Source organism: Astatotilapia calliptera, chromosome 20, assembly GCF_964374335.1.
Source record: "Astatotilapia calliptera chromosome 20, fAstCal68.1, whole genome shotgun sequence".
Taxonomy (NCBI): domain Eukaryota; kingdom Metazoa; phylum Chordata; class Actinopteri; order Cichliformes; family Cichlidae; genus Astatotilapia; species Astatotilapia calliptera.
Genome location: NC_137441.1, coordinates 11,235,323 through 11,249,294, shown reverse-complemented (window position 1 = coordinate 11,249,294; position 13,972 = coordinate 11,235,323). Strand labels below are relative to the sequence as shown.

Sequence of the window (13,972 nt, the reverse complement as noted above, 5' to 3'; positions counted from 1 at the left end):
AAACTGCCCTTCACAACAGCTCAATATGCCTGAGTAGCTGAATGATTTTTACTCAACATAAGTCAACTGAGGCAAACACTGATAAATGCCAGTGGAAGGTTAGGTCAGGCGTTTGAGTTAATCCCCAATGGGAAGCAGTGGAGGAAATGACCCAAGGGCTAATAGAAGGTGTGTGTCTGACATGGCTGAGAAAAACAGAGGAAAAGGCACAGTGTCCAGTAAAAAGGAAGAGGAGAAGCCAAGGCAGATGCAGGGGCTGAGAGGTTACTGGAGCAGCAGTAGGAGAGGGAAAAGCACAGTGGGTGGTAGCCTTTTGTCCTTGCATGTCACAGATCAAGAGAAAGGCTCAGGGATACAGTTATTTTAACGAGGCCTGTTTCTCAACTTGCATTTTATCACATAAAACTCATTTCAAACGTTAATTAAATTTGCTGTGGGAAATTGGGTGCCAAGCTAATCATTTGTAATTTCACATTTTCTCATTCAAAAGCTATTATTTCTTCCCCTTGGTAGCTGCATTGGGGTGAGATGACTCACCTACACAAGTCTTTCCATCGCTGTGCAGGACAAACTTCATGTGGCAAGAACACTTGGGGCCCTGGTCAGTCTCCTCACAGATGTGCTGGCAACCCCCATTACCGTAGTTGCACGTCACTGGGAAAGGACACGTAGTTAACACAAATGGTACTTTGAGGATTACGCACAGTCTAAGTTATTCATTTGAAAGTCAGTGTGGAGAGGAGAGAGGAAACAGAGGGGGAGAGATGGCATGACACGAAAACAAAATATGCACATTTAGATGGGACAATCTAACACACACTCTTTCTCTGGGCCATATGCTCTGTGACGTAAACACTGCAGGCTCAGTTTAGCCCTCTTTAAAATGTGCACAGAGTAATGTTTCCGATGGAGTTTCTCGAGGTGAGCTGAAAACTGAAATGATTACAGAGGCAAGAATGGCGCTTGGAGCTACCATGATTATCGTTTAACCTCAGAAATTGTACAATAAGACGCTAACAGCGCAATAAGAGCTCTGAAAACTAATGCAACCTCTAGACATCCAACAGCATCGTCTTTGTTTATTCAGTGCTATTTACACCTGGACTTAGATTAAGGTCAAAATCTGTGCAGCATAATACTAGGTAGAGCGTGTATGGATTTCCATATTCCCCACCTCAGGTTCTGAATCCATGTTAATTAAATAAACTCCTCTTGGTTAATTAATTTATATCTCCCACTTAATCTTTTTATCCTCCTGACTACACTGAAGGTTGGAGTTGGAGAGGTCACGTTTTTAAACTCACCAACACTCAACGAGCAAGCAGCTGAGCTTTAATCCTTTTCATTCATTCTACAAAATATGCAAAAGCTTTAAAGTCATTAAAACACTATACACGTAATGACATTTCATAAGTACTAAGTAAAATTTCCGGTCCAAGTTTCTGCGTTCAGGCGAGGGGAGCGTTAAGTTTGGCACTTTTAACACACCTGTGATGACAGAGTGAAAAAGAGCACGAGCGAGCCTAGGCTTCTACCGCCATCCTGTCTGCAACCTACCATCCCTGCGCCTTTTGCCCTTTTCCTGGGCTGTCACAGAAAAACTATAGAATAACACTTCTCCAATCCTTATCCAAACACAGACAAATCCCCCATCAGCCCTGGCCCCAGCTCTGACAGGATGATCTCGGTTGCACAGCAACAGGAAGTGTGCACTGTCCGTCAGAGCAGTCCCCTTCGAGTAACCTCCACATGCTTGCCCCGGTTGTGTAAATGATTGCTACTCATCTGATAAACATGTTTTTCTTTACAAGGACTATTCCGAAGATTAGTCACGGCTTGGTAATGCAACATAAATGTCAGTTGCCAACTTCAAATGTGATGGAAGGCATTTGTGGAATGAGTGCAATTATCCATAATCGGCTAGTTTCCAACCCAATCACCTTTTCATGAGGAACCTATAAACCATCCTTCTGACGTGTTTCCCTGTGTGTGTGTGTGTGTGTGTGTGTGTGTGTGTGTGTGTGTGTGTGTGTGTGTGTGTGTGTGTGTGTCTTTAATAGAGGGAGTAACTAAAAATGCTTCAGGTTGAGACGACTTACGCTTGCAGTCCTTCATGTTACGTGTGAGCTGGAATCCCGGTCGACACTCGCAGGAGATGCCACCCTTCTGCGTTTCCCTGCAGATGTGTGCACACCCATGATTCTTGTCCATACAGGTGGGTCCCTCGTTTTTTGTGCCATCTGGTTGCACTACGAAGGAAGTTTTAGACAGAATTTTAATCGCAACTGCCCAACAGACAATTTTTCTAAAGCCAGAGATCACTGACTAAACTAAGAATTTGACTTTTAATTAGAAAACACAGAAGACATAAGTGGGGTGGAAAAGCCTTGCTCAGATGCCTTGCACACATTCTACCCTTCAGTGCCTCATGTGCCTACTGGTGGTTACTGATATGCCCAGTTACCCCTTTACAAAGACTCAGGCCCTTGTTGGAACATGCAGGCTATAAAAAGGAGGCTGCCTGCAGAAAGGATAAAACTCCCAGCAGGAGCTGATCCCGTAGACCTGTAATTTTAATTGAGGTAATCCCCCATAAAGAAAAGAACACAATGAAAAACCCTTCTTGGTTAAATTCTCCCTGTTGAGACTGAGATCAAAAGGGATTGCGCTAAAGGAGGGGTGTCAGTGCACATTTTCATGAGTCATCAAGGTTGAAGCACTTCAGTAAGAGCACGACAAAACCCCACATACAACACAAAATAAAAGACACTGAAAAAAGTGCCTTTCATCATTTAAAGCTTTACTTAACATGACACACAATGATGCGTCATTTCAGTGTGATGTATAAATGGTTGATGAACGGGCACAACAGACACCCAGCATACATTTCCATCCCTCGTGTCATAAATTATAACACAAATGGTGCAGTGCTCTCTGCATAAAGCTGACATCTTTGCAGAATACGACTGATATTCGACTTATTCGTTGTGAAACCTTTCCTCCACTACAGATGCAGTGACAAACCTCAGCTCTCAGGCTCATTAAAAACCAAACAGATCTCCATCCTTTCCTTTCCTTTCCCTTTCCTTTCCTGGGGTACAGGGAGGCAGTGAGCAAAAGACATCTCCATTAATGTCTCATTAAATCTGCTGTCACGCTGAAGGGTGTTTGGAGGTCTAACTTTTTTAATTAGCCAACTTTTTGCTATATATTGATGCATTTGCATATGTGCATGTAAGTGTCAACAGCTAGTAAAGAACATATAACCTTGTGCACTCATCCTGAACACTGGAAATGTAGAGGCTCAGTTGTCTTGCCAGCTATATGCTGTCATATAGTAAACTCCTTGTTCCTGCCTCAGGGGTTATAAAGAGAAGGCAATCTCAGTTTGACAGAACAAGTTTTTACATTATTCTGTCCCTAACTACCCATTTGTCTGCCACAATAACCTCCCCTGATTATGCCCTTTTGTTTTCCAGATGTTTTGCCAAAAAGAAGTACCCTCTTATTTTATACATTTCCACTCATGGCTGTTGTCAGGAATCCATTCCGAGTCTCTCTTTGCTTCAAGGAGCTGACAACGTGAATGTGATAGACAATTCTGACCCCCTTGTTAAATACTGTCCATCACTTTAAGTCTGTCAACAAGTGTCACAAGGTCATGCAATCCTCTCAGACTTTCCTGTCTGAGCTGTTGATGTTCTGGCAGACAGGGTGAACTATCAGACACCAACTGCAACAACAGCTTTCCCGGGAGCACAAAGACTCGGCGCTAAACAAACACTGAGCCAAAAGGAAAAAGGGCACGGCTGAGCGAAGTGAACATGAATGAGCATCAATAGAGCAGCTGCTTTAAAGCACTGCAAATTTCCCCGTGAGTCATGTGGATATTTAAGTAGGATATGGAATTCAATGGTCCCCTTTCTTGACTGCGTCTATCTGAGGCCAGAGCAAGAAACATACCGCTCTGAACTTAACAAAGGATTGAATTTCCAGCTACTCCCAAATGGACCAAAGATTATTTACTAAGGTTGTATTATGAATCCCAAACCTCACTTCACTCTCCCTTCATTTTTATGCAGCCCCTCTACCCCAATGCTACAGACCCATCCATCAATAACATGTCAGGTTGGGGCCAGAACCTAGGCCTTCGACTCTCTGAGGACCAATAAAAGGCAAAGTGTTGACACAATGGCCCTTTTCTCCAGGCTAGTCTCACCTATCATCCACCATGTGCACTTTCTTCTAACTTGCTGCCAAAAGCCTCCAGTTTTTATCATTACTAAATGATGGGAAGCAGAAAGAAAAACATGCTTTTATATGGAGTTGGACAGGAAAGCAAAGAAGAGAAATAATACGACTTAAAAAAAAAGAAACACACATGCCATCATCCACTAACACAATGTGCTGAGCCATAAAACATTACTCTATATGTAGAAAGTAATAAAAACTATCACAGGACACTTTATAGGCAGAAAACTGGACAGGAAATAGAGTCTAAAGTCTTGGAACAGAGCAGGAGACACTCAAGATGTGATGGTTTTTCACCCAAGCTCAAACAGGATAGGCATTTTCAAAAAGGAAATATTTCAGGATAGGTATTTTCTTCCCTTTGTGCAAGAAAAGAAAACACAGAAATTAAAGAAAATGAAATAACCCTAGTTTTTTCTATTACAACAATTTGTGACCTCAATACCAAACGTTTAGTTCAGCGGTCCCCAACCTTTTTTGCGCCACGGACCGGTTTATGCCCGACAATATTTTCATGGATCGGCCTTTAAGGTGTCGCGGATAAATACAACAAAATAAAACTAGTACCGGTACCGAAAAAAAGAAAATTTATTCATAACACACGTGAAAAGACCCAGGAAAACAGAGTAAACGATAAAAACGATAACTAAATAACGCTGAAAACCGATAAAAACCCTGAAAACTATACATTTCACACCTGAGCATCAACTCTCGCGGCCCAGTACCAAACGACTCACGGACCGGTACCAGTCCGAGGCCCGGGGGTTGGGGACCACTGGTTTAGTTCATTACTAGAAATAACGCATTAGGAGCAACAGCAGATGTTGAAGGGATAGCGAGGGATTTAGAGGAAATATACTCTCTATAAAAAGAAGGCATATCCAACATCTAATTATTAATTCATTTCTTTGGACGGTGGGAGGAAGCCGGAGTACCAGGAGGGAACCCACGCAAACACACGGAGAACATGCAAACTCCACACAGAAAGACCCCGGCCTGATGGTGGAATTGAACTCAGGACCTTCTTGCTGTGCGGCAACAGTGCTAACCACCGTGCCACCGTTGCCACAAGGTTGCTTGTGTACAAAGAGAGCCTTTTTTCCCCTGTGACATCCCCTTTTTTTCTGAACATGTGAACTTATTCTGATCTATGATTAGCAGAATATAATAATAATAATAATAATAATAATAATAATAATAATAATGGCATTATGTCGGATCATATTCAGGGGTGGGATAGCTCTAAAACAATCACTGAATGCACATTTGTAAATATAGCTTTAGAAGATATATATGGTATTATAATCTACCTGGAGTAGTCAGTTGTTCATGTCTGGTGAAAGCTGCCATGCTTAAAAATTGTTTAACTGGAATTCAATCAAACTTCTGAGGTTTATTTTATTCATATGAGTGAGCTACAATCAAAGTTAAGAAAATACATAAATATATATATAAATTAAGGCTCTAACCATGGCCATAAAAAAAGTATATATTGGGGGTAACTGTGACCGAGGACCTGTCCTGGGGCAACCATATCACCTCAGTTGCACGGAAAGCCCAACAGCGCCTCTACTACCTGAGGAGACTGCGGAGCGCACACATTCCCAGATCTCTGATGTTGAACTTCTACAACTGTGCCATCAGCAGCGTTCTGACGTATGGATTTCTAGTGTGGTTCCCCAGCTGCACCAAGGCTGATCAGCAAGCACTCCAGCGGGTGGTGAAAGAAGCTGGCAGAATTATTGGAATAAGTCTGCCAGAGATTAGTAATATCTTCCCCACTCACTGTCTGAGACGGGTGCACAGTATTCTGCGGGACCAACATCACCCTGCGCGCCACCTTTTCCACCTGCTGCCCTCAGGGAGAAGGTACAGGTCTATACAGGCCAGAACATCCAGACTGGCCAACAGCCTGTATCCACAGGCTGTGAGGCTCCTGAACTCTCTGCCCCCCTCTCACGGACAATAACCATATCCAACTTCTTAATAGCACTGAACTTACTTGTCAGGTTCTCATGTTTACTTGTCATGTTCTCATGTTGTTGCTAAGGATTGTCTTATTGCACTGGAGTCACACTGGGTTAAATATTTACACTTGGGTTTTAAGGGGTATTTATTATTTTCTTCATTATTTTATTTACGGGTTGTACGGAAGCCCCAAATGCAATTTCATTGTTCTCTGACAATGACAATAAATAAATAAATACTAAATATTGACTATAACACAGTTTTATAGAACCATTACAGCTCTAATCCCAGTCCTAATCTCATCACTCATTCCAGGAAGCCGATAAAGAAAAAGTAAAAAAAATGTTTTTACATTCATCAGGTCCCATCGTTCCAAATATCAAAGAGAAATTAAAAATGAATCCCATGGAAGAGTTCAGGTCTTAGGAGGTTAATTGCCAGTATTCTTACACTAAAGTAAATGAACAGAAACCGCATGATCCTCCAGGATAAAGTCTCACTCGTTTTGTGTGTTTGTCAATAAGAGGAACTTCAGCTTAATATGTGAGATCAGCCACAGTGCCTGCAGGACACAGCTTTAGGTGCAGGTCACATCCAAAAGATACCTTTCTGAAAACCATCAGTTCAGGACAATGAGTAGTGAAGGTACCTAAGGATTTACTGATGATAGAAACTCCACTGGACAGGTCAGTCTAAATGGATAGCTGTGTGGAGAGACTGACTGGCACTCAAATCATTTTCTAAGCCTGGGGCTTGCTGGCTTAGACAGTGCAGTTAACTCCACATCTTGCGAGCTACAAATGAACAAGCTATTTCTGCTGCCCTCTTATAACCCAGACTGGCTCTTTAATAAATTGCAAAACTTGACTTATGTACCATTTTTTTTAAAACATCTCTATCTTGCCAGAAACAATTTTACTGGACTGTATGTTACACAACGGAGCTAGGGACTCTGTAGGAGCCTGCAGCTCCTTTGAGGTAAAACCAGCCTATGAAGAAAATAACCATAAACTATTGACAGCAGGATATGAGTTTTAACACAACATGAGAAACTAAGCCAAAAAAAGAAGAAGAAAAAAATAACACTTAACAAATCCAACTAAAGTGCCAACTTCTATGAACTTCAAACAAAAGATTGAAGGAGGCCGCAAGTTCTTCACCACAGCGCTGCAAACCCTCTTAAACCTGAGAACCATGTAGTGGGGAGACTGAAACAATGGAGATGAAGTAGTGGAAAGCATCCAAGGGTTTATGGTCTGCTCTTAGTGCCCCAGGGCAGTGAAAATAGGGCTCGTGGTCCGTGCTGAGCTGCTGTCATACATATCAGAGGGGAGTCGGTCCCCCTCTTTTGGGGAGAACGTTAAGCAACAAGCTAGCGTTGGGTGGATACAAACTGAAAAGAAGGGGCCTAGCGATGGAGCCACCACACTATTAAAGCAACATTCCTTCCTCTTAGATAATGGGCCCTTAAAAGTTTTAATAGGAGGATAAAAATGTCAGCGCATAGAAAGGAGAATGGGAAAAGAGTCGGACTGGGTTGGGCTGAGCCGCAACGCAGAATGGTCAGACAGAGCAACAGGCCAGTGAGCCGGTCAAGGAAGTAACTCTTCCCCACTGACTCTAAGAGCAGCGAGTCCATCCAAGTGCTACTGTTTGGGTTTTCTGATTTTCTGCAGCTCTCAGAGGCCTTGTTGAGGCTTCTTATTTCACTCCCTTTTTTCCAGAGAGGAGCCACTAAAGTCATAAACAAGCAGAAAATGGAAAAAGATAGCAGACATCTGGACTGATATACCTCACTGCTTGAGCGCTTGTTGTACATCTTAATATATTGTGTTTCTAGAGTAAAACAAAGCGTGGAGAGCTACCATGATGAAAAACAAAAAAATAAGAGGAGAAACATAACCTAAAACAGTTACATTTATAGACTTTAGAAGACTAAAATAGACAAGAATGTGCTAGATATGATTAAAGCTCTTGAGAATCTCGATTTCTACTGTAGAAAAAACATATTGAGGAAACCGCGTGTGCGTGCGAGCCTGTAAGCGTACGTCTATTAAGGTATGTGGATGCATTGACACACAGGTGTATTTGCATAATGTATGCATGTGGCACACACATTTGAGAGTGTCGGCCCATCTGTGTCACACACAGTTGTGCAGCACCTGCTGTGGATGTGCCACTCTCCCCTTCACTCCTCCCCCATTCTATCAAGGTCACCTCACTGTGCAGTCCCAAAGGAGCCAGGCGCCCTCCCAGCAGAACAGACAACACAGCAGAGCACATCCAGGCTGCAGGTTTTCTTCGATACGGAGATACAAAAGGCATGAGATACAGTATGTTATTACAAAGCCCAATTCTCTCCAAAATCAAACCAAGAGGCAACTGCAGAAGGCATCTGTCTCTGCAGAGCCTAGTCTGGCCCTCTGGTTAAGCCCATGATAGCCAAATGTTAGTGGAAAAACCCCACTGGCACTCTGGCAGTCCGCACCAGCGAGCTGGGCTGGCCAGCTTAGAGATGGCCTTCAACAAACCCACGAGGAAAAAGGATGCCCGTCTCAAATGAGGTTCAAAGAATTCGGTGGCAAGGCAGCCAACATTTGCTGAAGCTCAAGCCACTGATGTATATTTGTTAAAGGGTGGGGATGGAAGGGAGGAAGGGCATGGGTCCTGTGAAAGTCTGGACAAATAGCTAAGATGTGGGAAGATAATATAGGAAAGAGGCAGAGGAAGAGAAAGGAACGAACAGGGAAGGAACAGAAAGAAAGACACACACACACACACACAAGTGTCCGTATATCTTCATCTGTGCAGCTCGAAGTCTCTGCTCTACTTCCCTAGAATAGGAAAAGAGCCTGGTTATACGGTTGGGCTGCAGAGCAATGAAGCAGCGACTTTTGCACTTGTAAAAACAGTTCTGCGGCCAATGCACAGACAGGCGGGCAGACCCACTGAGATCCACGAGAGCAATGATGAAAGAACCGTGTCGGCTTCTGCACAATGGGACAACCACTGTTACATAAACATATATTAAAAGCATACAAACTTTCCTTTTACAAAAACAAATGGATGCATAAAGAATTTCTCTTTGCAATCTTAAATAAGAAGCATCGCATCACAGGAACAATGGAAACTGGCCCTTTATCAGCGCATTACTTCATGAAATTAAAATGTGAAACAGCCTGATAAATGGATATTACAGTCCAGGAACTTGGGTTATTTTATCCATTTATGTAAACACAAAAGCAATAAAACAGGGTTCAAGGACTCTGTGCCTCGTTTCAAACTGGAGGAACACTAACTGAGAATATAATATAAATATTACGAACGTGAGCTAATTTATCAGAAAACTCCTTATTGTGTTGCAGTTTTAGCCTGCACATAAGTGCTTCTAAAGTCAACATGCCACAATCTGCATCTAAATGTTAAAAAAGGACATGCCAGGATGTGCCTCTATCGGAATAAAACTGGAAATTATTAACCTGCCTTCCTGTGCATGCAAGTCTGTATGTGTGTGTGACGATTATTGTGTAACTATTTGAATCTGAGAAAGAAAACGTGAGAGAGAGATTAGCTGCGCAAAGGGAAAAAGCCAAACCGGGAAGCTAATGGAAGCTGTAAACATAGGAAGAGGTTTCCACTGGCAAAGTAAACATTTCATGGACAGAAAAGCTCTACTGTAGACAAAAAAACACCACCAATCAGGTGACTGTGAGATACATTTTTAGAAAAAATTGCTCAGTTATTCTTTCTAATAGGATATAGGAAAATGCCGATTTGATAATCATGTTGGAACATGAAATGGAATGTGTAAACGTGGCCCATATTTCTTTTTTCTTTTTTTTAAATGATCGCTTTTCCATTACAAGATAATTTTTGGATGATACATTTTCTTCTTGAGTGCAAACTCTGCTTGGAGGTAATGCATGTTCATCTGTTTCTGATTTAACACTTTGAAGACTTAAGTGCAACAGTCTATTACAGTCTCCTTCAGCAGTGAAAGGTGACAGTAAAGCCTCGGGGCTCATGTAATCAAATTTTTCGGCGCAATGAGCTTTAGACACTCTGGAACCTAATCATCAGACTACTGAGAACTTTCAAACTCCATGTTGCTGCTCTGCAGCTTTCATGGCATAGTCAACCACATTTATGTCATCACACTGATTGGCAGTGACAAGACGTTGGATTCAGAAGGCTCATTTTCTCTTTCAAAGTTACATCACCCTGCTAACTTGTGTCGGTTCAACTTGCTTCTTGAGCTGCACCGTTTCTAAATCATTTCCTACCAGTGGATGAGTCAACTTTCACATCCCGTGTATCCTGTTTTTTGTATTCAGAACTAAAGATAAATATACTGAATACTCAAAGCACTATACATGACTTGCATAACCAACCATCAGTGTGCACTTAAGGTAATTGCCATACCGGATATTCAGAAATGTATGAGGCTGAAATTATGGATGTGTGGGTTGACTGAGACTGAGATTCCTGAATTCCAATGTGCTGGATCCCATCTCACGCACATACGTCCCTGTCATCCTCCTATATAAAAGAGATAATAAATCAAACGCAGAGCAGTGGAGCCCTCTTGACCTAAATGGCATTCCTATCAACCACTAAGCACCTTGGCTGGCCTTTGAAAAGCTTTATTTCTTGACTGGAAGAAATGTTTGGAGAGAATAAATGAACTGTTACAGCTAGACGATGGAGCCTTCACTTGGTCATAGTTATTCCTGCTGAGGGGGCAGGGGCAGGTCTAATAAGAGACAGACCAGCAGCAGCCTTGTCATTAGCTGAGAGGCTGGCAGACCCCTGCTGCCTAATTGGCACAGGCTCACTGCTAACAAGGGCTCGCTACCAGCAGGGGAAACAGACCGGTAGCAAAAGGCACTGCAGTGTCCAGGTCTGTGCTGTCCTTGGAAAAACTGGTAGAAGTTACCCAGGGAACACCTGACCCATTAATGGAAGAAATGGAAAGCTGATGTCTTTTTAATGAGAACAATAAAGCTCATGAGCAAACTGCACCCCAGGCTTTGCTCTTTAAGAGAAGGGCTGGCTGAATGGATGGAGGGTTGCATTTAAACTGGCTTGGCTGGGTGATTAAATCAGCTTTCATTTTCTCAATCATTTTTTTCCCCCCTGAGCAACGTGTGTAATTTTTCTGTAAACGAGCACGGTGAAATTTGCTGAAATTCTGTGGGGTTCTTGTTCTGTAACAAGGCAAAGTCACTTCCTCACCAATTGCATTTTCATACAGACACATACTGTTGTAATAAGAGCAGTAATAATAAGCAGATGAGTAGCTGCTCTGTCTCTTTGTCTTCCAAAAGTAATGAAACAATGACTAGGCGTCTATCTGATCACTATCGGAAGTTTGTAGATTTATGGCAGCTTTAATCTCTAGATCCAAACGGGTCTCATCTGTAAGCAATAAAGACTATATTAATATTAACAGGGGAGATCGACAGAAACGAGGTGCATTTACAAAAGAAAGAAAGAATAAGCACAAAAGAAAAGAGAGCTGGGCAAGAACGGACTTGCTCACACGTCTGTTTCTGCATCTATATAGTAGTAGGCCTTTGAAACACATGATCCGGCTTTTCACCTCACTCAAAAAACACTACGTTTATGAAATGTAAACACTGACAGTTCACTAGGCCAGACTAAGCTCATAAACCAGACTTCCAAGATCCTCATTTCACCATCCGGGGAAATTAGGAACAGCACAATCTAATGACTCCCAGCAAAGGCAGGCGTCTCACAAGAGACAGAACAGGGACGAGGAGGTCACCGACCCTGCTGGACGTGTTGTCTGCACCTTCTGGATAAAAGGTGCTGTTGCAAACCATAGGAAACGAGAGAAAAGATCCAACACAGACCCAGCCCAGTTTGGCAGAACTAAGGAATCTCTCAGACAGCTGGATAAATACCCCTGGAATACAGGTATGCGTTTTGTGTAACTACATGCAGCCGAATTGTGCGTCACCCTTTACAGGGGCAGGGTGCTCAACACAGATTATATTCAAGTTGAGTTAGTTCTCTACTTTGGTAGCAGACCCAAGCCGACAGTATCCAAACCAGCTGTTGGGCTGACAGCTAAATCAATGTGTGAGCACTCCCTGTGTTAATCTATCCAAAGATAAAGTCTGGAGGTCAAAAAAACACTCACTGCTGTGAGTTTTACTATAACTGCACGAAGTCTGTTAGCATTTGGATTACTTTGTTTGATACAGAGCTATGGTGTTATAAATGTATGTATGTCCGCAGTGCCCCTGAGTTTGGTAACTAAGCCTCAGAGCTGGTTGGCTCATCTTCTTCTGTCATGTCTCCATCCCACAGGAATGAACACTCTATAAACAAGAGGTGTGTCAGCCCCAGGCTATACCTTTAATTGTTTTCTGTGCTCACAGTCCCCCCCGTAAGCCACTCATGCCACAGATACCTTAAAAAGCTGCGAAGCACTAGATTGGCTCAATTTGAAAGGGTGTGTAAAAAGCAAAAAGTGATTTATCCCTTCTTCTTCTTCCCCCTTCAGACTTTGACTTACCCTTTTTCACTGAGACCTGTCAGGACTGATTCCTTTCTCATGATTAAAAATGCCTCAAATTCACCATCATCGCGTGTCACAAAGAGGCTTAACAACATCCAAAAATAACTTTAAATCTGCATTTAACATGAGGTGTCACCACATATGGTAATATACAACGTTTCACTATTGAACAACATGTTTGTGCATGCGCGCATGCGTGTGTGTGTAACCTTTTGGCCTTTGGATACAGGTATGCTGGTTGTCACTCAGGAGAAAGCCCTCTCTGCAGCGGCACTCATAGCTGCCCATCATGTTGACGCATATCTGCTGACATCCGCCGTTGCCTTCAGAGCACTCATCCACATCTGCCCGGAGACACAAAGCAAAATTAACAAGAGTGCTTTGAGACAGACCAAAAATTACAATGATTAACAACTGTCTCAAGTCATCTGGGAAAATCATTACCCATTTAATAAACAAACTCGAACATGGATGATATGTATGTGAACAACTATTATCTATTTAAGAGTGCAAATGAAAGGTTTCTAAACACATTTTACAGAAATTTCAGATTTTAACTGTATTTTTTTACTGATGAAGAGTCTACAGCCATGCGCCTCATCTGTCCCACATTTTCATTTATCTCCAGGGATTGAAGTAATACTGTCACCCTGTAACTAGCTCTGGCTTATCATAATAGTCATTCAGTGGAAAACGGTTCACAAATATAGCTTTAGTAATTATCCAACTAGTGTCTCTTGCCATACTTGAAGCTCTCTTTCTGTGGCTGTAACTGAACCACAGAAATGCTTTTAGTAAATTGTCAAAAGTAACAATGTAAGAATGGTGATAGTTAGCATTTTATATCTACCATGTTCCCTGCCTTTGTTTACTGTGTTAGAATAAAAGTTTGTAGGTACGTGGGAATCAAAGTATTAGACAAATCTCAATTTTCACCAGATGATAAGGGCGAGGAGGACAAAAACACAAGCACAACATTTAATTCGCCTCAAAAGTCATATGTAGAGAAAGAAAAAAGTTAAGCAATACATTGAGATATACTGGGATTGTGAAGATTGTACCAGTTTTAATGATCTCTACAGATGCAGCACTAGCAGGGCTTAAACAATATATCATATTTTATCTAAGAATTAATTTAAAAATATATAATTTTTAATTAAAACATCTTCATCCTCTCAAAAAACCTGAGGTTATCATTTAAGTGCA

The 13,972-nt window shown here is 42.0% G+C and overlaps 1 protein-coding gene across 2 annotated transcripts in view; it reads right to left on the bottom strand.

Moving 5' to 3' along the window:
- The window catches only part of scube3 (signal peptide, CUB domain, EGF-like 3), a 75,472-nt gene that overhangs the window by 30,619 nt on the left and 30,881 nt on the right, over positions 1-13,972 (bottom strand). For both annotated transcript variants that reach the window (XM_080295493.1, XM_080295494.1), the window contains exons 4-6: positions 12,976-13,110; positions 2,100-2,249; positions 538-654 (exon numbers count right to left, since the gene is read on the bottom strand). In XM_080295493.1, the coding sequence (XP_080151619.1) occupies positions 538-654; positions 2,100-2,249; positions 12,976-13,110 (402 nt within the window). The remainder of the gene's footprint in view (positions 1-537; positions 655-2,099; positions 2,250-12,975; positions 13,111-13,972) is intronic.